Here is a 27,828-nt window from a genome sequence, read left to right on the forward strand (position 1 = left end):
AGGGGGCACCCAGATTTGAACTGGGGACCTCATGAAGTGCAGTCAAATGCTCTACCACTGAGCTATACCCCCTCTGACAAGTTTATCCTTTGCTCATTGATAGTCTGGACAAAAATGTTTTGTATATAAAGCAAGAGAGCACATGCGTGTGTTTAAACACGTACAATTTACTGCTTAGCATCACCACTGATACAAATGTGAAAACTGGCCAGTGTGTTTGCATGTTCAATGGGTTACTTCAGCAAGTACATATGACCATTTTAGACAGGCATCTGCGATGTTAGCACAGGTAGGGGGCACCCAGAATTGAACTGGGGACCTCTTGATCTGCAGTCAAATGCTCTACCACTGAGCTATACCCCCTCTGACAACAACATATCCATTTCTCATTAATACTGGCATGACAACCCAGAGTTGAGAGCAGGAGGCAGAGTCACAGTCTAACACACTTCTCTGCTCCTCCATTAATTTGTGAAAATCCTATAGTGACGGTGTCTGTCCCCCGACCATCGAAATGATTTAAATCAAAGGTAAACAGAAGAGGAGCTGTGCATAAAAACCTCATAAAAATTAAAACCACAAGAGCAATAGTGCAAACGAATAGGAGAGTTAAATGTGGAAACTTAAACATCAGATCTCTCTCTTCTAAAGGTGTACTAGTAAATGAACTAATATCAGATTATGATATCGATTTATTTTGTCTTACTGAAACCTGGCTGGGTGATGGAGAATATGTTAGCCTAAATGAATCCACCCCTCCCAGTCATATTAATGCTCACATTCCTCGAGGCACAGGCCGAGGAGGTGGAGTTGCAGCCATCTTCGACTCTAGCCTACTAATCAGCTCTAAACCTAAATTAAATTATAACTCATTTGAAAGCCTTGTTCTTAGTCTTTCACACCCAAGTTGGAAATCACTGAAACCAATTCTTTTTGTTATAGTGTACCGAGCACCTGGTCCGTACTCTGAATTCTTATCTGAATTTGCAGAGTTTTTGTCAACTTTAGTCCTTAAAACGGACAAAGTTATTATTGTAGGGGATTTTAATATTCATGTGGACGTTGAGAATGACAGCTTCAGTACTGAGTTTATCTCTCTGTTAGATTCCATTGGCTTCTCTCAGAGTGTTCATGAACCGACTCACTGTTTTAACCACACCCTCGACCTTGTTTTGGTATACGGTGTTGAAATTGAACATTTAATAGTGTTCCCACAGAATCCCTCTTTGTCTGACCACTGTTTGATAACTTTTGAGTTTGTATTGCTGAACTACAAGCCATTGGGCAAAAATTTCTATACAAGATGTCTGTCTGATAGTGCTGTAGCTAAATTTAAGGATGCGATTCCATCAGCTCTAAATTCATTATCAAGTCACAACGTAACGGAGGACTCCTATGCTAATTTTAGTCCCTCCCAAATCGATCATCTTGTTGATAGTGCTGCAGGCTCGTTGCGAATGACACTCGACTCTGTAGCCCCTCTAAAAAAGAAAATAATAAAACAAAGACAGTTAGCTCCATGGTATAATACTGAAACTCGCTAATTAAAGCAAATATCGCGGAAACTTGAGAGGAATTGACGTTCCACCAAAGTGGAAAATTCTTGTTTAATTTGGCAAGATAGTCTTAAAACTTATAGGAAGGCCCTCCGTAATGCTAGAGCAGCGTACTACTCGTCATTAATAGAGGAAAATAGGCAGGACTGTAGCCAGGCTGACAGAGAGTCACAGCTCTATTGAGCCAAGTATTCCCATAGCTCTCAGTAGTTACGACTTCATGAGCTTCTTTAATGATAAACTATTAGAAACAAAATTCACCAAGACCTGCCCTCAACTGGCACCGACTTATCTCTAAACTCAGGAGCCTTAGAAACAGCTGTAAAACCAGATATATGTTTACACTGCTTTGCTTCCCTCAATCTTTACCAACTAACTTCAATAATTTCTTCATCTAAACTATCAACCTGCCTCTTAGACCCCATCCCGACTAGGCTGCTTAAACAAGATTTACCCTTAGTAAGCACTTCTATACTAGATATGATCAATCTATCTTTATCAACAGGCTATGTACCACAGTACTTTAAAGTAGCTGTAATTAAACCTCTTCTGAAAAAGCCCAAACTTGATCCAGATGTTTTAGCCAACTATAGACCTATATCTAACCTTCCATTTCTCTCTAAGATCCTGGAGAAAGCAGTTGCTAAACAGCTGTGTGACTTTCTACAGAGCAATAGTTTATTTGAGGATTTTCAGTCAGGATTTAGAGTTCATCATAGCACAGAGACAGCACTGCTGAAAATTACTAACGACCTCCTCATTGCATCAGACAAAGGACTTGTCTCTGTACTGGTTTTATTAGATCTTAGTGCTGCATTTGATACCATTGACCATCAGATCCTATTGCAGAGACTAGAACATTTCATTGGCATTAAAGGAACCGCTCTAAGCTGGTTTAAGTCCTATTTATCAGATCGATTTCAGTTTGTACATGTTAACAATGAGTCCTCCATGCACACCAAAGTTAGTCATGGAGTTCCTCAAGGATCTGTCCTCGGACCAATCCGGTTCACTTTATATATGCTTCCTTTAGGCAATATTATCAGGAAATATTCCATCGTTGTTATGCAGATGATACTCAGTTATATCTATCGATCAAGCCAGATGAAACTAATCAGTTAGCTATACTTCAAATGTGCCTTCAGGATATTAAAACCTGGATGACCTGTAATTTTCTAATGTTAAACTCAGATAAAACTGAAGTTATTGTTCTGGGGCCCAAGTTCCTCCGTGATGCATTATCTAAAGATATAGTTTCCATTGATGGCATTGCCCTGGCCTCCAGCACCACTGTGAGGAATCTTGGAGTTATCTTTGATCAGGACATGTCGTTTAAGTCTCACATTAAGCAAATTTCAAGGACCGCCTTTTTTCACCGACGTAATATTGCGAAAATCAGGAACATACTGTCTAAAAATGATGCAGAAAAACTAGTCCATGTATTTGTTACTTCTAGGCTGGATTACTGCAATTCCCTATTATCAGGCTGCTCGAAAAAGTCCATTAAGACTCTTCAGCTGATCCATAATGCTGCAGCATGTGTTCTGACAGGAACCAGGAAAAGAGATCACATTTCTCCTGTCTTAGCTTCTCAGCATTGGCTTCCAGTAAAATCCAGAACAGAATTTAAAATCATTCTTCTCACATACAAAGCTCTTAATGGTCAGGCACCATCTTATCTTAAAGAGCTCATAGTACCTTACTACCCCACCAGAGCACTGCGCTCCCAGAATGCAGGGTTACTTGTGGTTCCTAGAGTCTCCAAAAGTAGAATGGGAGCCAGAGCGTTCAGCCATCAAGCTCCTCTCCTGTGGAACCAGGTTCCAGTTTGGGTTCAGGAGGCAGACACCATCTCCACATTTAAGAGTAATCTTAAGACTTTCCTCTTTGATAAAGCTTATAGTTTGGTCTGGCTCAGGTGAGTCCTGAACCATCCCTTAGTTATGCTGCTATAGGCCTAGACTGCCGGGGAACTTCCCATGATGCACTGAACTCCTCTATCCTCTACTTTTTCTCCCTCTGTATGCAACCTCATCCAATTAATGCATGTTATGACTCTTGTTATACTTGTGCTTTCTCGTCCCTCTCCTCTCTCCTCCTATCACTTCCTGCAGGTGTTTCTGCCTCTGGAGCTGTGGAGTCTGGATCTGTGGTTGCGAGTCATCACTGGTCAGATTTGGCAGGGGTCCAGAGAAAACTACGGTGTCCGACATTGTTTTTGCATATGTACACACCGACTCAACATTAATCTTAGTGACCACCGATTGGCGTAACCGGGAGTCATTACCAATCTGAATAACAATCTTACTGTATTTATGTTTTTCCATATCCATTATCTTCCATATTTAGAGTAGGCTTAAGACTTTCCTCTTTGATAAAGCTTATAGTTAGAGCTGGCTCAGACCCTGACTACTATGGCCTGAACAATCTCTTTGTTATGCTACAAAAGGTCTAGACTGCCCATGATGCAGTGAGCTCCTCTCTGCTTCTCCATCTGATCTGTATGCAACCTATTATTGCATGTTACTAACTCAACTTCATCCCTCTCCTGTAGTCTTGTGCTTTCTTGTCCCTCTCCTCTCTCCTCCTATCACTTTCTGCAGGTGTTTCTGGCTTCATTCTGGCATCATTTTTGTTTTGAATTTACACTATATCAGTAACACTGAATTGAATTGAACATTGAGGGTGGGGTAGCATTTTGATTCGTTTCAGCCATCTTGGGCCAAAGTGTGCATATTAGTTTCTTCTTCTGATTACCCAGTGGCTACTGAAAATGGTGATGTATAAAACATCAGTGTATTGCAAAATTTATCAAGTCTGTGTTTAATTTTGCTTGGTGAGATACCTTAAACTCCCATCTTGGCATGTTCTACTCTGACACTTGGCATTGGGCTCTTGCTCAATATCATGACTCATTATCTGAAAGATTGTGAGGGACCAGGCAGTTAGGCATGAGGAGTTAAGAGGGAAATTCAAAGAAGGGTTTTTATTTACCAAAAAATCATTACAATAAAAGATATTTCAGGCCCATAAAAGAGGTCAAATAAACAAACGGTAACTAAAGCTCTAAACATAAGAGACTCAAAAATACAACTGACCCCCCTACACAAGAAACACAGGGGACTTATATATTGGCTGATCAGACCAGTTTTGACACACAGGGAAAGACTAACAACAACCACAAAACTACTACATAACTACAAAACACAACAAAACCTACCTAAAAACTTATTCCAAAAGAAATTAACATTTAACTCAAAATACTCAAATATAATATAAATCTAAACCCCAAAATATTTAAGGAGAGAATAAAGCCACCCCCCAGACATAGCAAGCAGTGGTAGTGTCCAATTAGGCCCCCTCTCCTATAAAGCTGCTCCTGCTCCAAGCACCAACCCTTTAAGCCAGCAGACTTCCTGGATCTCTCCTGGTGTGGCATCCAACACTGGTAAGCTCAGAAACAAAATTATAACAGAATGACAATCCAAAAGTAACTAATGGTGCTCCAAAAAGATGTATACTTCTGTATAGTCAACTAAATAAAGTATGTGAAATAAATTAAGTGTCCTGTAAGTTTATTTGTAACCAAATAAATATTTACAACAAATGTCTAATGTGTATGAAGGTATATAAACTAATCCTAAAGAACACAGCATAAACTCAGTGCATGAGGTTACTGCTCTTCATCTGGTTGTGAGGCCACGGCTGTGGCCATCACAAAGGTAAACAAGCAGCTCAACCTCATAAAATATTTTCCACTGGTGTCAGATATCCTGAAAATGCCAAGTTGAGTCAAGTTATAAAATCTGAAGCTTGATGAATTTCTCCACTTGACCCCTGGTGCCAGAACGTCTTATATCTGGGCCAAACATGTTGAGTTTTGCACAGGCTTTCCCAGTAGAGTTCTCCAATCAGTTTTTATTTGCTGGTATTGATGTTTCAACATGCCGACATGTGAAGATCTTTTTTCTTAGTGCTTTTGTAAGAACACTTTGTCTCTATAAAAGTGTTTATTCATTTACAGGCACACTCGTCGTTCACTTGGTTTTTAATCTGCAGAGATTGCCTGTGTGTGCATTAGTAATGTGCACAGCAGTGTAAGGCCAACACAGACGCTGTCCTAACTTGTCAAGAGGCAATGGGGGAAAAAAAGTCAAAAATAGAGTTCAAGAATGGACTTGAAAGTTTGAAGCTGGTGATGAAGACCATGTTACAGTGTTAAACTAAAAAACAAACATGTAAGTGGTCCTTGACCAAGCAGGATCCTCTGGGTCTGAAGTGAGGCCTTTAACCTCCACTGGTTGTGAAAAGAAGTGTGGAAAGATTGCACAGAAGTCTGAGAAAATGTCCCTACTTCTCACTTGATTTATTAACTCGGTAAAATACTTTCCTAATAAGTTTGGTCTGAATTGCTAGTTTCAAGTCTTCAACACAACATGATGTAGTAAATTATGGTCCCATTTAGAGGAAAATTGATGAAGCAGGGTATGCTTTCAGGTGTGCCTACCTTGTGATTGACAAGTTGCTGCCACGGTGATCAGGATAGAGTATAGAGGCATACAATCCCTCCCCAGCTCCGCCCTCTTGTCCAAATATAATCGCTTGCCAAAATGCCAAACTCAAGGCTTGACAAAGGTAGTTCACATCTTTTAAGTAGAAGAATGTGTGGAATAAAAGACTATATCTGGTTCTACTGCATTGATTTTGATCCCTTTTCTTTAACCGTCCAACAGTGGTGCAGGTATGTGATGCTAAATCAGTGGAGTAATCTTTTAAGGTAAAACCAAGATGTAATGGGTGCAGTAACTAAGGTTGTACCATCCTGACATTTTAAAAATGAGTTTCTGTGAAGCATGGACATGTCCGTTGAAAAATAAGACACTAAAGATGTGTGGCGGTTCTTTTTCATTATCCATATGTAAGGAAGATGACTTGTGACAAAGGTCTCAGTTTAACCAGCTCAGTCACCATAAGGCAGAGCACTAATAATACACAATGCCAGTTTGATTAGGAACAACACTCAGAGCTCCTAATCAAACACACTGTTTATGGTAAAGTTGAGCTGTTCAAAGTGTACACCTTAATGAGACTTGTTTGAAGTTTTATGATCAGATTTATTGACTCACGTACTGCTTTTGTCCTTGTTAATATTTAAGCAACAGAATCAGTGTTTTTCCATTGAATCCCCAGAATGGGTGCCAGGTAAAATAAATAGTTGGACAGGATAGATATGAAAACATTTCTCACCCTGGTGTAGCATTAAACTTTGACAGTCTCAATAAAATGTTATCAGGCCTGGAGAAAAGGTGGATAGTGAATAGTGTGAATAACATCACTCTCCATTTCGCAACAGCTGATAAGTGAGCCCTTCACCTGTGTGTTTTCACATCAGAAGGCGTTTCTTTATTGAGTAAATCAAGGGCTGCTTCAATTCATTCATGGTTTCTGCACAATACCCAAACACGCACCAGGCTTGATAACAGAAATACTGAGTTGGCAGGTCCCACACACACTGTGCAGCCGCACTGTGAAAGTGACAGGAAAGTTCTATTTACACATCAAACAGAGGGTAAGGGGAGGGTGAACACACCTGATGTGTAATAGTGCTGTGTTTATATTTGTGAAGTGGGTTCGTCAGCACCAGTGAAGTCATACTTTTCATATAAATAAATAATGTTCAGTTAATCAAAGCTCTTTTGTTTAGTTTTTATCTGTTTGGTGACCCTTTCCAACAAAGGAACAACCCTTGGCACAGCAAGGGATGGTTTTTAGGTTACTGGTTTATTTACTTACCTGGCCCAGTCAGTGATAGAAAGAAGAGCACCACCTGCATTTGTGTGGAACATCCCAGGAAAAAGCAGTCTGAACATGAAGTCCTTGACAGGTATGTACCAATATACACAGATTCATCTAAATAACACCAGTGGGAGATAATTGTTAGCCCCTTTTCTTAGTTAACCACAACATTCCTGGCATAGCACCTGCATTGCCCCGCTTATTAGATAACTGTAAAGATATCATGTGAGAACAGTTGAAAATATGTCAAAATATGAGAAAACAATAACATGCACACTCCTTTGGACCATCTCACCTATTTATTTGTGGTCTGCTATCTTGATCTGTGGTGTCTTGGACTGTTTAAGGAAACCCTTCACGTTAAGTGTTCTCTGAGAGCTGAGCAGGAAGAACAGGCCTTGGCACGACGGTACTGGCTCCAGTACCACTCCTGCTGTTTATGTTGTGCCTCCTGCAAAAGGCTGTTTTTTCTTCAAAGATGAAAATCAAAGATAAATCAAATGTGTAATAATGATAGCAGATGATCATCACGAAAACTAGAGCCAGCATTTGCACAGCAAAACTGCAAGTGAAAACAGCTAGAATGACCATGTCCATAGGTATCCCTAAATATATAGGACCCCTAAAGCTCACAGAGTAACACATCATATCAAGTTTGTTTAATCTATTCAAAAACTGAAACTGAAACTGAATTTTTTTTTTTACCTTGGTACAGAGCTCAGCGAGCTATTTCCCCGTTTCCAGTCCTTATGCTAAGTTAAGCTAACCAACTGCTGGCTGTACCTTAACATTCAACTGACAGATATGAGAGTTTTCTTCTCAGCTCATTTTAGGCAACAATGTGACAACTTTGTGAAAACAGACAGACAGATCGCTGAAACACATTTCCTGCTAAATGCCAGTTTGGCAGGTTGTTACTGCCATACTGTCTCACACACACACACACACACACACAGACACAGTTAGAGGTCTCTTGGCAAATGTTGTTGTCTGGGTTTTCCCCTCTCATCAACTACAACCAGTCAGACACTTTGTTTACATCACCAATAAATGTAAATGAAGCAAACAGTGCTTAAAGTGCAAAAGTGTTTGTCATTGATTTGATAGCACAGGAGTTAAAATATTAAAAGCCACTTAAGAAGGGAAATAATATTAATATTTAACTGACAGATATGAGAGTGACATATCAATCTTCAAAGCTCACTCTCGGCAACAAAGTGAATTAGTGTATTTCCCAAAAGGTTAAAAAAAAAAACAGATAGACAGATAGATCGACGCAAACACATTTCCTGCTAACAGCAGCACAGTTTGGTTGTTACTGACCTTCTCTCTCTCACACACACTGTATGAACCCAAAGTAAACATTTTGCTGTGATAAAATAGCAATAAACTAATCAAACTGATGCCGAAATAGCTACAACATGATGCAGAATTGTTAAATATATGAATTCATGCTTTGTCAGCGAGACAGCAGGACAACAACTTCTAAAATGTTTGTTTTCGATCAGGGCTATGCTACGCTATGCTAACTTGTTCACAGTAAAGTACAACGAACAGCTGGAATAAAGTTACAGACACATGTTTTCTGAACTCACCAGGCAGTTCAACCTCCTCGCTTTCTTTTCTCCAAGCAATGTCCTGTTTTTTCCTTTTTTATATAAATATGAAGTAGTGCCAAACGACGCTAACAACACTGGAAACTGATGTGCATGGAACCTAGCTGCTGAGAAGCTCGAGTGAAGATAAATCAACGTTGTAATCCCAAAAAAAACTAAAGCAAAAAGCTAATTTAATGACAGCAGTTTACTCCGAGCTCGAGCAAACGGCGTAGTTGTCAGAGCATAATCCAGTCCGACCACGGGTTTATTTGTCCGAAGCTGGAGCACTGCTCCCTGCTCCTCTAGCCCAAGTTTAGCAGCTCTCAGCCGGCCTGCAGATTTTCAATCGCCCGCTCTGCCTTGCCCTCTCACACAACGCTCTGAAGCTGTCAGTGACGTACAGACAATCCCGACGTTGATAGGCTATCGCAACTCAGCGTCACGCGAATTCCTTCGCGTTGCCTTCGCGCTGCGTTCGCGCTGCGTTCGCGTCGCCCGACTTTGTATATAGATTCACCGCCCCGAACGCTCGCTTCGCTTTTAGTTTGAAAGCACCATTAGAGCTCTCTTGGCAAATGTTGTTTGCTGCTGTGTTTGTCCCTCAGATCAACTACAACCAGTCAGACACTTTGTTTACATCACCCATAAATGTAAATGAAGCACACAGTGCTTAAAGTGCAAAAGTGTTTGACATTGATTTGATGGCACAGGAGTTAAAATATGAAAAGCCACTTAAGAAGGGAAATTTTTGAAACTTTGCCAATTAAGCGGAGAAAGTAAAGTGTTGGCTTAGTGAGTCACACTGTTTTTCTCCTGAGTAACTGCTATAAATTTGATCTCTATGCCAACCTGACACAGTTTTTTAATGTGTGATTCATAAGACCCAAGGGCCCTTGACTCAGAAACGCCCTATGTTCACTGCTTGGCAGTTGGTCATCATTTTGATAAATGTAACTTTGTTTGGGATGGGAATGTGTCCAACTAAAACAAAATATTAACCATCATGATGAGGCCTTCACATGGATCCTGTTTTGTCCAAAACCCCTTCATAAATGACTTATTAACACATAAACTGTAACTGAAGACTTGATGATTTATTAAAAAGTGAATTGCTGGTGTACTGCATTCTAGTGTATAGGATAGGCAAATCTAAGCCTTGGGCTTCAGCCTATTCCTTTTTCGGTTCTTCATGTTGTGAGTTATTTTGTGTGAATGGACTGGTGTAAGCATGTAAATTACATATTCACACAAATTGTTATTCTTGAACATTATAATGTAAACCAAAATAAACCATTCATTCATTTATTCTTTCCAGCGTTATCAAAAGGATAAACACAACCCAAAAATTGTTCTTATTACTAAAACTTGATCTAGAAAACACTAGTAAATACTGTATTAATGGTTAATAAAGACATTAGTTACAGCTTACACATAAATTCTGTACAAAGACTGCATTCCTAGAAAATGGTACTAAGATGCAATTCAAGTACTCTAATTGGGACAGAGTGTAAAATGTGTATTCTCAGCCTTCATAGGTGCCAGCTTTATGTGTCCCACTTCTGGTGCAATCAAAGGTGCTGCCCAGGCATGTTTCTGCAACTCCTCTGGTCCCAAAGATGGAGTACTTTAAAGGGACTCAACACGTGAAGTCTCCTAAAATCATTCTGAGGTTTGATTTAAAGATACCTCACATGCCCCCATAACACTTTCATGTTTCCTGCAACTTTGAGCAGCTAGACTGAAGGTATGATCTTATCAACCAAATCCTCCTTAAACCTCCATGTTTAGTTCCTCAATGATCTTGAGTTTCGGTTACTATCAGCCTGGAACAAGAAACCTGTTACAAACCCTGGTATGCTATCATTTGGACTGTTGTTTAAACAATTTTGAATTCCACACGAGAAAACAGAGCCAAAGCTGACTTCTCTTCCCATGTTCCCATCACATGAGCAGGTTTGGCACTTTTTCTCCCCGCTGATATGATCTGACGGATTAGTTGCAGCTCCTCTCACGATGTCAGTTTCCCCTGGGGGGAAAACCCCTGAGACTCAGAGCCAGCATGACTGGAGCAAAGTCCCTTATCCTGCAGTACAGTGTAAGACGGTTCAGTGCACTCTTGTGTTACTAATCAAATTGTCTTGGATTTCAGAAATGTTTAACTACCTTGCCTATCTGTCCATGTTTCTGCTTGAACAACAACCTAAAACATGACATGAGATCATTTTTTCATCCTTTGAATGAACATCCTTTGCTTTCCCTGGACGACATATCTGTATATCTACTGATTTACGATACTTTCTCCCTTCTTCCCTAAATATCCCTGGTGCTGCTTCATCCCTTTCCTTTCATCCCTATACTGCTGTATATTTCTAATGGTGTGTTGCACGTTAGTCTTATTCATGTCTTATTCATCAGGGTGGGAGAAGCTTTTCTGTTGGAAGCCCATTTGTGATTTATACTGATAAGACATGAAGTTTTGACATGAAGATCTTGCCTGATGCAGTTTCATATTAAAGTCAGTCGGGGGCGGAGCTAGACTGTCAACACAGTGGGGGCGGAGCTTCATCGTGGACCTGCTACAAACACATATTATCCAAGTTTACATGACCCCAGACTCACTCTGAAAGAAAGAGAAACATTTTTACTACGGAGCACAAAAAGCAAGCACTAATCACCAAATCAACAAAATCTAAACATGTCGGCTCTTTATAAAGTCCGGCTCTTATTCTGAAATGTTCCCCGTGGTAGTTGCTAGATGCACCCGTTAAGACGAGAAACAAGAGCTTTGAAGAATGTAGTAGAAGCACAAAAATGACGATTAAAAACAAGTCATTAATGTGGGACAGGCTACACGCTTCGTTGAAGAAAGAGGCTTCAAGTGGAAGTTGACGCTGTAAATAAACCGCTGCGCACACGCCTACGCCCCTCCCTCAGGATTCCCATGATGCATGAGGGTGAAGGGATTTTTGTTAAAATGAGCTAATAAGTTTGCCCTTTGTTTGAAATACAAATGTTACTTTATGATTTATGTTTATTAAAACATGTCTCCTTAGAATTTAGTGTGTTTGTTGGTAATTGCCGAAACCATGAGTGAAGGGACTGTTTCATTTGATAAGAACTGCTGAATTGACTCAGTCTTGCATTGTCATATACTGTTGCTGTTAGCTTGTGTCCACTATACACAGTTGAAGTAACTTTGCAGTCCGAGTAGTAGGTCCTGTACCAGTGGGGGGTCCTGGGTCAGCCGCCCCATGCATCCACCCAAAGCCCCGCATATGTATTCAGTTTCATGACTTTACATGTGTGCACTGGCTGTTGACACCATGGTGAAGGTTGAGCTTTTCAGATTGTTATGGTTTCTTATAGAATTCAGTTGTCACTCAGTGCCTCTGACATTCTTTTTAACACATTCTTGCAGGAATCAAACAGCACTCCCAAAAATATGCTAATATTTTAGCAGCTATCAAAACTTTCTGTTGTTAGGCAGTACAATAACTTGCGTGGCACAGACAGTTACTGACAGTCATTACATAACTTAATACTTTTTACTCTTAGATCAACTTGCTCCCACAGCTATTCGTCTGGTTTCATACAAGCATCAGCTAGTAAAAAAAGAAAAACAGTGGTGCAGGAAACATGATAATTCTCAAAGTGTTAGTTAACTGACAGCACCAATGACAGATTCTTTGAGGCAAACACCTCAAGAATATGAGGAGATGGATAGCACTTATGATAAATGTGTTCCAGGAAATATGTCTCTGATACAGTGGGTACGGAAAGTATTCAGACCCCTTTAAATTTTTCACTCTTTGTTTCATTGCTGCCATTTTCCAAAAATCAAAAAAGTTCATTTTATTTCTCAGTAATGTACACTCAGCACCCCATCTTGACAGAAAAAAACAGAAATGTAGAAATTTTTGCAAATTTATTAAAAAAGAAAAACTGAAATAGCACATGGTCATAAGTATTCAGACCCTTTGCCGTGACACTCATATTTAACTCAGGTGCTGTCTATTTCTTCTGATCATCCTTGAGATGGTTCTACACCTTCATTTGAGTCCAGCTGTGTTTGATTATACTGATTGGACTTGATTAGGAAAGCCACACACCTGTCTATATAAGACCTTACAGCTCACAGTGCATGTCAGAGCAAATGAGAATCATGAGGTCAAAGGAACTGCCTGAAGAGCTCAGAGACAGAATTGTGGCAAGGCACAGATCTGGCCAAGGTTACAAAAAAATTTCTGCTGCACTTAAGGTTTCTAAGAGCACAGTGGCCTCCATAATCCTCAAATGGAAGACGTTTGGGACGACCAGAACCCTTCCTAGAGCTGGCCGTCCGGCCAAACTGAGCTATCGGGGGAGAAGAGCCTTGGTGAGAGAGGTAAAGAAGAACCCAAAGGTCACTGTGGCTGAGCTCCAGAGATGCAGTCGGGAGATGGGAGAAAGTTGTAGTAAGTCAACCATCACTGCAGCAATCCACCAGTCGGGGCTTTATGGCAGAGTGGCCCGACGGAAGCCTCTCCTCAGTGCAAGACACATGAAAGCCCGCATGGAGTTTGCTAAAAAACACCTGAAGGACTCCAAGATGGTGATAAATAAGATCCTCTGGTCTGATGAGACCAAGATAGAACTTTTTGGCCTTAATTCTAAGCGGTATGTGTGGAGAAAACCAGGCACTGCTCATCACCTGTCCAATACAGTCTCAACAGTGAAGCATGGTGGTGGCAGCATCATGCTGTGGGGGGGTTTTTCAGCTGCAGGGACAGGACGACCGGTTGCAATCGAAGGAAAGATGAATGCGGCCAAGTACAGGGATATCCTGGACGAAAACCTTTTCCAGAGTGCTCTGGACCTCAGACTGGGCCGAAGGTTTACCTTCCAACAAGACAATGACCCTAAGCACACCGCTAAAATAACGAAGGAGTGGCTTCACAACAACTCCGTGGCTGTTCTTGAATGGTCCAGCCAGAGCCCTGACTTAAACCCAATTGAGCATCTCTGGAGAGACCTGAAAATGGCTGTCCACCAACGTTTACCATCCAACCTGACAGAACTGGAGAGGATCTGCAAGGAGGAATGGCAGAGGATACCCAAATCCAGATGTGAAAAACTTGTTGCATCTTTCCCAAAACGACTCATGGCTGTATTAGATCAAAAGGGTGCTTCTACTAAATACTGAGCAAAGGGTCTGAATACTTATGACCATGTGATATTTCAGTTTTTCTTTTTAATAAATTTGCAAAAATTTCTACATTTCTGTTTTTTTCTGTCAAGATGGGGTGCTGAGTGTACATTACTGAGAAATAAAATGAACTTTTTTGATTTTTGGAAAATGGCTGCAATGAAAAAAAGAGTGAAAAATTTAAAGGGGTCTGAATACTTTCCGTACCCACTGTATATCTCCTACAGACTGGGACAGTAACGTCTTTTTCCTGTTTTTCAGTGACAAATGTTTTTGCTGCAAAAAGGAAGCATCTGCTGACACGAGTGTATCGAGAAACACATTAATATCTTACACATTCATTTATAAACAATTTTAAAAAAGGTTCAAGGTTCAAAAAAGGTTACTTTTCCCTTTGCTACATCTCACATGCATATTTAAAAAAAACAACCACAAAACAATAATAGTAGAAGGTAAAATAACAGGTTAACTAATAACAAAGTTCATTTTAGGTCTTATTTTTCTAGTTTTGGTTATCATTCTTATTGGTTATAATAACTGTGCATTCAGACCAAACACTTGTTAGACATCTGAATTCATGCTTCTGGTCTGTCAGCAAGTCAGCAGGACAACAACTTTTAAAATGTTAGTTTTCTGAATGGAGTTCGAATCTATGCTAACTTGTTCACAGTAAGTACAACGAAAGCTGGAATAAAGTTAGACATATTTTCTGAACTCACATGCTAGTTCAACTTCCTCACTTTCTTTTCTCCAACCAACGTCCTGAGGCTGCCCACTGACGCTAACCTCAACAGTGGAAAAGTGGAACTGAAAAGCGCGAGTGAAGAGAGATCTACGTTTAATCCCAAAAATGAAAGTAAAAAGTTAATTTAGTAAAAGCAGTTAACTCTGAGCTCCTCCCGCGGGTAAACGGCGTAGTTGTCAAAGCATTTTCCATTCTGCCTGCGCTCTAAAGCCGATAGGCTGAAAATTTTCAACTCACAGGAATGCCTCCTCACCACCAACAGGAAATCGCGTCTCTCCGCTTCTTTGCATTGACTTTGTATGTAATCGCGGGGCCTCAAACTCTCGCTTCACTTTTGGTCTGAATGCACTGTACCAGTGTACTAATTATTAAATACCTGGGAACATGGCAATGAAACAAGACAAAGACAATTAGACAGGTTCTCGTAGCACTTCACTTTAACTCCCCCATTTAGCATTTAGAAGAAGCATATAAACTTTTAATAAATGTAATACACTATAATGCAGTTGTGAGTAGATAGCAGTATTACTGCTCCATAATAACCTACCCTGCTGTATATCAGTTTACAGTTTGATTTGATTAGAAACAATCTTGTTGAACATATATGAACAACGCAATCTTGAAGCAATATCAACTGAAATATTAAAGGCATCAAAACTAGATTTTGAAACATGTTCCTTATGCAAGACCAGCTCTCAGGATTCAGTTTGCTGTTGTTTATTGTGATTAAGCGTTGCATATTACTAAACATATTTGTAATTAATAAAAGTTGTTAATCTGGTATCAATCTCAGCAATTCTTTTGGTCAGAACAGTGCTATCATAATCAATAGAAATTATGGCTACAAAGAATACAGAGCTACAAAATTAAGACCCAAGTTGTTATAAACACAAATAATTCTGTAATGATGGCCCCTGAGAAACAACTACAAAACACACTGCTCTCTACGGACAGAGGAACACTCATATTTTCAGACATTAGGAAGGAATAGGGAGCTGCTGTATGAGTCTTTGTCCTCCTCTTGGTCATCATCCTTTTGATCCTCCAGAAGCTTATCCAGTAGGCTCTGAGATTCCGACTCCACCCCTGGATCTTCATCCAAAGGCTCACCTTGTGGTTCAGGGTCAAGCTGGTGGTCTGAGCTCTGCGGGTGGTCCAGTATCTGCGGCTGAGAATCGACACCCTGAGCTTCCAGCTGAGGGATCATGGTGGTCAAAGACATAGACAAGGGCATGTGGACCAGAGGTGACCCGGGCAGGGCTGCAGAGCTGGGGGCAAACTGGACCCCCGGGTTGGGCATGGTAGATATGGTAGTGAGGGGCTGGGCCCAGGGAAGGTAGGTCAACCCTGAGTCTGGGATCTCCATCTGAGGGAGGGAGCCTGGTGCTGGGGCTACAGGTATGCTCTGAAACAATAGATGTTTTTGTTACAAACTGCTTGTAGTGCTGACTCCAGTGACATCACTTGAAGCAATTAATCAGACGTCACACAGCTCTCTCTGGAGACAAAACGCTTTATACAACTTTTTTCTTCCCCAAGACTTTGATGTGTAAAATCGGTTTTTAAGTTCCTTTTAACCCTTTCATGCATGGTGTTCACATTTGTGGACAGTTATTATAACTTCATTTTGGGTTACTATATCATGTTTATGTTCTCCAAGTCATTTGAGGACAGTGTCAGTTGATTGAAAGCAACATTGTAACAGTGGTTACTCTCTTGTTTTCTAAATATTTATTGCTTGATGACCACAGCAATCCAAGATGGCCAACTGTGATGGCCATGTGCTAAATGCTTCAGACATATCTGTGAAAACGTTTATTCTAGGAGGTCAGTCAAGATAAAAAAAATAATAGTTTGTACAGTAAAGTATTATTAACAGGTGTATGTTTTATTAATTAAAATTCTGATTAAAATGTAGGTTTTATTTCTGTAACAAGCTAGCTTATCTATTCAAATTTTTCAAAGCTGAGATGAATAGTTTTATATTATAATAAAACAGACATTTAACAAATATATGAACATTAATAGCAATGCAAACGTGCATATTACAACATTAAATTGCAACTTTTGACTGCTTTACATGAAATAATAAGTATTATACTCAAATACTGTAAAGAAATCAGTTTGAACTACAACTATGTAATCTGTTACATGTTGGATGTTGACATGTTAAAACTGAGATGATCCAACATGAGGTTAGATGAGGATAACAATATGCTACTGGGTTTCCGCATACATGTAACTACAGTTATCAATGACACTGTGAGTGTTTTTCCTCTATTTGTTTCTAAAATATGTTTTTTATTGTTAATTTTCAACTATTGAGCTTAAATACATAGCATAACATGACATAAAAAACATAAAAATCCATATTTTCAGGTGTGTAATTTTACTCTACATACGAGGAATTTTTTTTAAATGGATTTGTATATTATTCCAATTTTGAGTAATAAAAAGAATATTAAGAATATCTAGATAATGTTTTTAATAATTAATAATAATTAATCACAAAATGAGCTGCAGGTGCACGTGGACCAACACACTGCAGGGTGTACATGGTTAAACTAAACAGTCTTTCTGCTCACTATTTTTGCCAAAAATATGGCCATATGTACTACCTCTTATTGTGATAAGCTAGATTTGTTGGTTGGCCACCACTGAGCAAGCTACAAATATAAGCGTCATATTTTGGTGGTAATAACCTTTTTCAGATAACTGGGGGTGATACTAAACAGGAGTATGACTTTAAGGTTAGGTTGGGATCTGCCAAGGTGGAAATTGTATGCAAACTGGCATAAAGGTCTATCTGGGAGACTTAACTCAGGGCAAGTTGCCCTGTGTGGTAAAACATTAAGCATATTTTTGTTCACACACAGAGTTGTCTCATACTCACCCCAAAGTTAGTGAGCAGCGGCGTGTGTGTATAGGTCAGCATGGTGTAGCTGGGACACAGAGTCTGCATGTACACATCAGCAGTGAGGGTGGGGGTCGCTGAGTAGGCCAGAGTCTGAGCCGAACCGCCCTGCAGGTTGTAGTCAGACGAAGGCCAGGGCGTTACAGCAGGCTGCAGGCTGCCAGCGCTGGTGGCAAGGGGTGCAGCTTTCCACCCTGCACTCTGCAGCCCTCCATCACTGACTATAGTCGACGGCTCAGCAGCATCAGAGCCAAAGATGCCTGAATTCCAAAGAGAAGGTTGAGCGTGAGACTTCAAAGACAGGCAGAGACATATGCTTTACTTACAGGAATCAATTTGGTAAATGGGTCTGGTAACGCTCAACACAGCTGTAAGGAGTGATAATGTACCTTGTGTGAATGATGACTGGTTGTTGTGTGCGACCACATCCTTAAAAAAAAAAAATTACAACAATTAAAAAAGTGGGTTGAGCAGGTCAATAATTTGTAGTGGAACCACAAACACATGTTGCTGCTGCAGAACTTGTCACACTGTGATGTTTACATATAAATATTAAGTATTTACACTTGTACTCATCGAGACCAGGTAGGAGCAGCAGCAGAGTTGAGATTATAATCTGTGTGTGTGTGTGTGTGTGTGTGTGTGTTAGGGATACAACTCAAAATGTGTTAGTGTATTCACACACAGGTATGGTGCTGAGGAGTTTGTCTTTAGAATTAGCTTCCCTAATTGGTTCATGTGTAACAAAAGTTGAATTTTGTGAGGAGGGCAAAACATTTTACACATATGAAATTTGAGATGAATGTATCTGTTTCATAATTCAAGTAGATGAAAACTTGGGCACTTTGTAAAAGCCAGGCTAAATACACAAACACAAGTTAAAGCTTGTCACTCTGTCTTCTGTTGGAACGGAGCTGGTTAGAACTGTCTAAAAGGTTGGTTATTCACTGCTATACTGCATACATTTGTGTTTCCCATTGAAAAGAACTATTCTTGAAAACATATCTGTAAGTAGACGTCGCATCTCAACAAGGAAATGCAAATGCAAATGTCATCCATACACCGAACTGCGCTGGAATGTTGCGACTAAACGGATATCGTATTCCCTGGAGGCACAACGGACACACTTGTCTTACACCAGCAGAGGTTGTTCAGAGACAGAGGGTGGAGCCCACAGAGGGTGGATTAGATTAGGAAGACTATTAACAATTCTCAGAACATTGTTTTAAGTCAATCATAATACAGAACTCAAACCACATTTACAGTGAAAGTGGAATCGGTCACTGTAATTTTGTTTCTCTTTCTTCAGTGCCGGCAGCGAAGAGATTAGTTCTTAAGGTAATTTCAGTGTAATGGATGGGGATAAAAGCTTGTTCCAAGGTTAATGTACTCTCAGATGAAACTAATACAATACTTCAGCAGTCATGAGTTATTCATATAAAGAGGGAAAGTTACAGAGTTTGTAGTGCAAACATCCCTCTTTGTGTTTGAACTGAAAACACTGTAACTTTGGTTTGCTTTGACTGAATCAGTCTAAATCTGACTCATAGGAGGTTTTGCTAAACAAATGACTGTGGATTAAGTTACCCATCATTTACACTGGAACTGCTATGGGGGACAAGGGATTACGACCATACACTCTTTTAACATACATATGGGCATGTGAGTCTTGTTGTTGAGTATTGATATCACATATCCATATTTGTTATGTCCAGTATAATGTAATCCAGGTGTTGGGAGTGACCTTTAATTGAGTCCAGCGGCTGCTTAAGATGCATTAAAATGGCTGAGCATCTTCCAGGCATATATCGGGTGAGGAAGACTGTATGATACAATCAACATTTTCAGAACAGCTTCTAATGGTGAGATTATTTTACCAATAGCTGTCTCCAAAGTAACAATAAAAACATTAACATTTTAATCTATCTTCTAATTTACATATTCTGTCCAAGGTCGCTTGTCATCCACTTGTGTTCCTTTGGAGCCATCATTCATTGGACTAAATGTAGAAAATAATTTGATTTGTTTAAATTCAGAGTAAAGAAAGATTCTCACAGTATCTGCTAAAATTCTTACTTAAGTAAAAGTACAGACGTAATATCAGCTAAATGTACTTAAAGTATCAAAAGTAAAAATACCTATTATGGTAAATTCTATTTTCAGATTTATCACTAACAAATGCGTGCAGGAGCATTTAATGCCGTAGTTTGTCAATGTAGAGCCAATTTGAGATACTTTATATACTACTTAGTAGTTGATAGTACTGCATCATGTCACACATTTGTATGTTATATGTTATGTTTGTTGTATTTTATGCATTTTTGTTGTATGTGGACCCCAGGAAGAGTTGCTCCCACTCATGTGGCAGCTGATGGCGATCCAAATAAACAAATAAACGAATAAATGAATAAAGTATGAGTACCTCAAATTTGTACTTGAGTACATTAAATGTACTTTGTTACATTCCACCACTGTTCATCGTGCACAACCACATGCATATATCTTCAAAGACATCTGTATGCACGTATGAAGAAATGAATTTGTTCCTATAAGGGTGCATTTATATAAGCAGCAGAGTCTGTAGTGAGAAAGAAGGAATGAGAAAGGCGGCAGCGCAGTGACAGTCTTGACAGCTGGTGTCAGTTTTAGGGCACTGCGTGACACGAGCAACAGTGAAGATGGCATCCTGCTCCCTGCAGTCAGCCAGCAGGGCATGTTCAGAGGCAGCAGGGCATGTGCTGTCAGTTGATTAAGAAGGCCACAGAGGTACCGAGGAGCTGGTTAGTGTTACAGCTTTGACAGCAGGTGGAGAGTTACAGCTCTGTCATTTTGACCAAAGACATTAACAAGTTTGGAAGGTTAAAGAACTCTGGGGCGGGGAGGGGGGGTTGTTATTGTTGCTGCTGGGTACATGTTCAGAAGCTGTTCCTTGAAAATAAGTTAGTGAATGAGCTATTTTTCCTGCCGCTATGCTCAGATTTAATAACATCAATAAACATAATACCAACTGTGTTATAGTAGGTGCTGACTGGGAGTGTTGCACTAACAAGGCACTGTGTCAGATACAAGACTCTCAAACCAAAGTGCTCTGTTTCAACCCAAATCCCTGGTACATCATGTCAGCATGCTGCCTCTCATGTCAGGCTCAGCGTAAGGTAGATTAGCAGCAGGGCTAATAAACCAAGGCCAATAAAATCTAAACTACCTACATGGTACCACTAGAGGTTGGTAGGAAATGTGTTTTTTAATAATTTGTCTGAACTGACCCTTTAACAGCTATACATAATAGTATTATACTTACAGTAATAGCAGTGCAATGTATTGACTGTTTTTCTAATTGTTTTCTAAATGTCAAGCTATTCCTTGTGTTGACATGGCAGAATGAAAGTGAACACAGTATTATAGTGATTAACTACCTTGGCTTGATTTAAAAACCTGGGGATTTACACCTAGAGAGGCCCCCGAGGACCCTCAGTGGTCAAAAGTACACAAAAAAAAATACATTCTTAAAGGGTTAAACCCTTTAATGATATCTGATGTGAGGGAGTTTTTTTCATGTTCTGCAGAGATGCTCTAACAATGAAAGATGAGTATTATATTATATTTTGTAACCTACTAGAAGATAACAGAACACTACAGTTAGTATCAAGTGATGCTTGATGTTTTTCTCTCTCTTTTATGGGGGCGTGTGTGTGAGTGTTTGTGTGGGCCTGTATGAATGCGTTGTGTCTATCTTTTCCTGGTCTGCTGGTGTAATAAATAGCAAGTGGGAGGGCTCTTTGGCAAGGCTGCAAGTTATTTTGCATAGGGCTGTGTGCCCAGCCCTGGAGCCATTAAGGGAATGGCTGTAACTGTCATGGAAAAACACCTGGATTATATAAGGACAAAATCCCCCTTCACTCTGGGATAGGCCCTGGGTCTTGACTGCTTACATCCTGATGGCCCCACAGGGGCCCTTTCTTTGAGCTCTTTAAAACGCTGTCTACAATGTGTTGAAAAATGTCCCCACAGAACCATTTCTTGTCTGCTGTGGTCTCCCTGCTGCAGAAAGCAGCATTGACTTCATCTACATGACAGTTCTGATGAGTGAAGAACGTCAACCTGGAGATTAATAGTGATAAATCATCAGAATGCAATAAAGAAATTGTTATTTAGAAATGCAATTTGTTATTCAGACATTGTTCGGCAGTACATCAAAGAGAGAACTGGCTATATGTGTGTGCGATGGAAACTACTCCAGGACAACACCGCTAAAAAAGTTCCTGAACTTAAGTTCATTTAAAAGCTTAGCTGTCAATGTCAGAGCCCTGACAAGAAAGGCTTGTGGTTTTGTTTTTCAGACCAACACATTTAAAAGTAACTCTGCTCCTTTGCTGTACTTTAAATTATTCTTTCATTTCACAGACTCAAACCTTGTGCATGTTTTCAGTATTTGAAAATCTCATGAAGCACACATTTGAAATGTTAGCCCGACTGCACATAATCCTGAGCAATCACTGCTCCATAGTGTAACTGCTGCTACAGTAAATCCAGGGCTTCTTATTTGTTTAATGACTAATGATTATGTGATCGGCTGGAGGAACAATAGAGGGCAGAATGTTGTTTCAGTGTTTGCAAGGCCATTATAAAGTCATATTCTTTGGAAAGGGTGGAGGGCTAACGTATGTATTCCCAGAATTAATTGCAACAACTTGTTTTGTATAAAATATGCATTATGTTGTGTCATGTGTCATGTTGTCATCACCACAGTAGAGGGCGTTGTCTTGGCACTGTGCGGCTCCAGACTTCTTTTTCTCCTTAGCAGCTCTTTGACTGGATCTCTGACTCGAACACCTTGGTACGGTCTGGACCTGGCCAGTGCTGACGGTGGCGCTAGAAAGGCCGGAAACCGAGAGACAGAGAGAGACAGAGAGAGATGGATACACATGACCTCATTTCCCTAGGCTGTCTTGAGGTCTAAGGTATAAAGTTTTATGTAGATATGTATGTGTTAGTTGGTTACAATTTAATGTCCATGGTGGTGCCCACTGTGGCTGCTGTTGAATTGTGAACCAGGGCATGCATCAGAAGTAAGAGTTTATTGTCTTTTCCAGACAATAACACCATCATCAAGATTTTCTGTACTTTCACTGACAAATAGGTGCAATGGCGGCTGAAAGGTTAGAGAAGCGAGCTTGTGACTGGAACCTGACCGGCAGAATAAAACTGTGTGGTTCCCCTCTCTACCACCTCTGAGGTGCTCTTAACCCCAGCAGCTCCAGTGGAGCTCAGGTGGAGCTGCCCAGCTTGAATGTGGTCAGGGCGTTCCTGAAAAAGAGTGTCCCATTGACATTCCCTCTTTAATAAATAAAGGTGAAAGTTTCAGTGCAATGCTGACAGAGACTGCAGCCCAAACAGTCCAAATGTGCACAATGCAAGTATAAGCATGAGGAGAAATCTGAACTGCCTGAGAGGGCCTCTTTTGAATGTACTCAGAGCAACAGTACTGTCCATGTGCAACTGCAGACAGGGCATTCAGTCACGAGGTTACAAAGTCAGAGTAATTCTTTTTTTCCTCACAGCAATTCACCAACTTCAGATCTCTGCACAACAACATTGCCTTTCTCCCGGGTGGACAGAGATGGCCACTTGGTCAGTGGCTGTACGCTTCAAACTATGGTGCTGCAGAGGATCTCACCTTCTAGACGTCCTGGTTGAATCCTTTAATTTCAGAAGACTCACTGATATGATAAATTCAATCAACAATCTTTTTCATAAGTGAACCCATGTCTTCTTAGACCCCAGCCCAAAGTTAGACTACCAGTTTGTCATTCTGGCAAATCTAAATGTGCCCTGGTGTTTGGTGAGATCCCTGGTGGGAAATACCTATTCATGTGTTTATTTCGAATATTATATTATTTCAAATCAAAATGATTAAATGACACAATAATAAATAAATTATCACAATTAACATCTTTTTTAAACTCTTGTCAATTTCCTTACATATTCACCAACAGGAACTGACAAGCATCAATCCTGGAGATTTCTCTTTTGGTGGAAGAGCTTCCCTTGATGCAAAGTGTGACTGCTGGAGAAGGATTTCGGGGGTGGTGGTAGCATACAGTTAAGCTAGCAGTAAGCCTGTCCTGGTACAGTTAAGCTGGAACAAATTTAAAAAAGGCCTGTTCACACAGGCTATATGGTGGTTTTATGACACATGACATTGTGCCACATTGTGTTTCAGCTATTGCAACGTTTGCAGGACTCAAGTTCAACAGTCTCGTCCACCACCCCGCAATTTAGCTTTGGTTGGCATTTGGCTAGCAGGGCTTGGTTTCGCTAACTGACAAATGGAGCGACAGCTTAACAAGCAGCCATTGAGTAGTACACGATAACTACCTGACTGCTTGAGAAAGCCCAAATAAATGCTAAATGCATAGTCAGCGCGGCTGGCTCTTTCCCTGAACCTCAACATATTTGTAGAAAATATTGGTAGTAGTGTATGGCCAAGATCCAAAAACAGTTTTGGTTTGATTTCAGTATAAAACTGTTTGGCTGAGAACATGCAAAGTTTACCTCAACACAAAACAGGCAGTGTCAAGTTTTATCTTTTTTTTAAGATTTGTTTTTGCCAGTTGGGAAGGCACAACATTCCTGAAAGGAGTTTGGACTGAAAACATGCAACTTGCATCTTAGAACTGAAAAGTGCCACATATCTTTTTAGCAATGTCTCATTTTTTTCCATTAGCAAACATTTCCTGAATAAATTACAGAAATACATTCTGCATTAAAATGTATTCTCTCACTTAAACCTCTTTCCTGCTCAGAATTTCCTTCCAGTTACCAGCCTGCAACTTTCTCCTCTTATCCCAGGACCGTTGTTCCTAACACTCTAAGTAACATGGGAGGGAGATCTGTGGTCTAGACTGCTGTTACTGCCCTCTACTTAACCTATCTTGTTAGGCTGAGGGTGTCCTGACAGCATCTGCTCTAGATTCGTATCAGCAGCTGATTGATCTGCTCTGTGAGTTAGACAATATAAAAAGCCCTCTCCAGACAAACAACAGTATGACAATGTGCCATGCACTAGTGTTGTAGTACTCAAAACTGGTCTTAAGACCAGTTTTTGATGGTCTTGGTCTCGTCTCGAATTCGACTGCATTTGTACTCGGTCTTGGACATTGAGGACTCAGGATTTTATTTCAAGACCAGTCAAGACCATAACTTTGGGAATATCAATAAATAGCTTTTGCATTGTCTGATTTGTTAACATCCTAACTTTGATTGGAACATATTCAAATGCAACCAATAACCCTAATTAATGACTGTCACCCCTTCCTACAATGCTTACGTTGATTTCAGCTCTTAGTGTTTGTATGTTGGTGTTTTAATGGGAATGTGGATCTTTCAGATCAATTTGAGAAGTACCTATGATCTTGTTCCACATTTTATTGCGTACCATGCAATGGTCTTGGTCTTGTCTCGGTCTCGATAAACTCTGGTCATGGTCTTGACTTGGTCTTGGTTTGGGCGTTCTTGACAAACACTAGCTACCAGCTAAAACACTGACATGCACAGACAGATCCATGATGCTTAACAGAAACAGGGACTGGAAACACAATTGACAGTTTGCTAAGCCCTGCCCCCCTTTGTTAATGTTTCTGCGCCTCTTTTCTTGTACCACATATGCATTATGGTGGCAGATTTACTGCTCAAAATTCCACGCACCTTAAAATACAATGGGTCAGATTGAGGTAGACAAAAGCAGGCATGAGTGGCCAGAATGATGCCTATGACTAGAGGATTTTATCTATGTTGCTATAATTAAGTTAACGGTAGTCCCATTACTTGACTGAAACTTTCTCCAGCTGACTTTTTCCCTGAAGGCCACGTGCATGTTTTTTTGTTAAAAGACTGAGGCTAAAGCTAAAGCTAACAGGTGCCAGGGAAAAAGTCAGCATCCTCACCAGGTGATCATCCGTGTAGAAGACAGGGAATTAGGAAACAACATTTTTCTTCTATCGCAGCGCAGAGCAAGTTAATCATAGGATTAAAAGTATGATAGAAAACATCCCTAAATTCTATGAGCTCACAGTTAGCCTAACCCCTGATATCGTAGCATCCCTCTTCTCACTCAGTGGGGGAATAAAATATAACGCTCAAACATATAAACACACTTCGATCTATTCATTGTAAGCTTTTGTACATGTTTTTGGTCATGGAAAGGCTAAAGGCTAGTAACAGTTGCTAAGCCATTATTGCACAATCGCAAAAATCTACTCAAAATCTGTCTGGTAAATAAAACATTTCTAAGTTTACAAGAAAATCCTCCTACTCAGTTTAATGGAATTGGACAGTGTGCAGAAAGGATTTCACATCATGGTTCAGATCAAATAGTGACTAACTGTAGAACTGCTATACTATTGTTCAACTCTAGCGTTGCAGGAGAGGTCACACAGCCAACAAAATATTTGAAAATATTCCCTGAAAAAGACACGATCAGTATGCTGCAAACAGGGGTGGGGTGCCTATCACAGCAAGTGATTTACAACAGCAATAGCACAGAGTACTCATGTTGCCTTTGAATGAGTTCAGTTACATACTTTGTAATTCATCATTTAAATTGAATAGTTAAGTGAAGCTGTTGACAAGAAACTCTAAATTTTGTTCATCCTGGTACCACATTTGTATAGAGCCTGGGGTCAAGAAAAACGCAAAAGATTTTTTTGTTTTATTGGAGATGTAAGATAAGTTTGGATTTTTTCCTCTTGTCTAAATAAGTTGGTTTGCAAAGATTTACTGCCACTACTGAAAAAATTTGGATTAAAAAAACATATTATAATCTAATATAAACTTAAAATAAATGCTACAGTAGGGGCATGTGAACTGAAACTTAAATAAACAGAAGATGTTGTTGTCCTTCATCTGTTTCTGCTTTAAACAATCACACATGAACACACACAGACAGACAAACAATCCATGGCAAATGCACACGGACTCAACCAACAAAAAAGAGGAAGCTCCACAGCTGTGCTGTATTTACTGCGGCGGAGGCATGCAACCATTTTGCATATCAAGATTACAACCCAATAGCAACACACAGCCAACTTCCAAATGACCAACATCCTCTTTCCAAAAGAGTCCAACACAACAGCTTCAACACTCGTCCTGACACAGTTCACAACGGGACAAGCTGTCATGAACTGTTCTTTCCTTCTATTCAAAGTTTCTCAAAAATGTCCAAACTCCTGACTTTACCCTCTATGTCAGTTTTCTAAATGACATGTTGTACGTTATGGAGGGGAGTTAGCACAACTACAGCCCATTAACTTGGGCTTTACATTTGTGATTAGCAAACAGTCAAATTAATTATGACAGTTAATTACGATTGGCCCCAAAATGCAACCGTGGAAATTCAAACAAGTTCAGCCAAATCAAATTGTCTCTGTCACAATATTCATCGAATTATTATTCTGAAAGGACATGCCAAAAAAAGGAACATTTACGCTTCAAAAAGGTTGTGTGTCATTCTGGGGTGCACTATATTGAACATGATATTATGTTCATATTATTGTGTTTGCTTCCTCTAAGAAATATAATGTGCAAAACGGTGAAACCCCTACTAACTATTTTAAAAACCTTCTGCTGCTTTTTTACAGTCGTCAAAAAAATAGAAGCAGATTCAAAATTATTTTTCAAGTCATTAGTTATACAATAGTATAGGACAATCTGCGAAATGAGGAGTTTACAGTTACAGTGAATCATGTAAATGAAAGAGCAAAAGTGTGTTGTACTTACATTTCTCCCAGTGCATACTGCTTATCTGGATTATATCATATAACTAAACAGAAGAAAATCAAAGTGGCGGGGTGACTGACGCTCTTTATAACAGCCTGAAGATGGCTAACAATCCCCCTTGGGATGTCACAGCTTCACTAACCACAAATCTCCCTCATGCATGTAGTTTCAGTGTTGATACTATTTAAGTTGAATCATAACTATGAGAAATAAAACTTATTTAAAAGGGAAACAAAAAGGCCTCTAAAATGAAACAG

At 39.9% G+C, this 27,828-nt stretch overlaps 1 protein-coding gene and 2 non-coding genes across 3 annotated transcripts; all 3 read right to left on the reverse strand.

Moving 5' to 3' along the window:
- On the reverse strand, positions 1 to 72 carry trnac-gca. The gene has a single exon. It is a non-coding gene; the product is annotated as a tRNA-Cys (tRNA).
- Positions 73 to 291: 219 nt separating this feature from the next.
- trnac-gca lies at positions 292 to 363 on the reverse strand. The gene has a single exon. It is a non-coding gene; the product is annotated as a tRNA-Cys (tRNA).
- Positions 364 to 14,463: 14,100 nt separating this feature from the next.
- On the reverse strand, positions 14,464 to 27,679 carry LOC119882634 (POU domain class 2-associating factor 1). Its single transcript, XM_038692762.1, has 5 exons — positions 27,572 to 27,679; positions 22,539 to 22,666; positions 18,184 to 18,223; positions 17,774 to 18,054; positions 14,464 to 16,285 (listed from the first exon to the last, which is right to left on the reverse strand). Exons 1-5 carry the CDS (start codon positions 27,585 to 27,587, stop codon positions 15,851 to 15,853), a joined length of 900 nt encoding a protein of 299 aa, XP_038548690.1. The 5' UTR covers positions 27,588 to 27,679; the 3' UTR covers positions 14,464 to 15,850.
- Between the last annotated feature and the right edge of the window lie 149 nt (positions 27,680 to 27,828).

Source organism: Micropterus salmoides, unplaced genomic scaffold (genome assembly GCF_014851395.1).
Source record: "Micropterus salmoides isolate LMB-PRFRI ecotype aquatic unplaced genomic scaffold, ASM1485139v1 Ms_hic_scaffold_3, whole genome shotgun sequence".
NCBI lineage: Eukaryota > Metazoa > Chordata > Actinopteri > Centrarchiformes > Centrarchidae > Micropterus > Micropterus salmoides.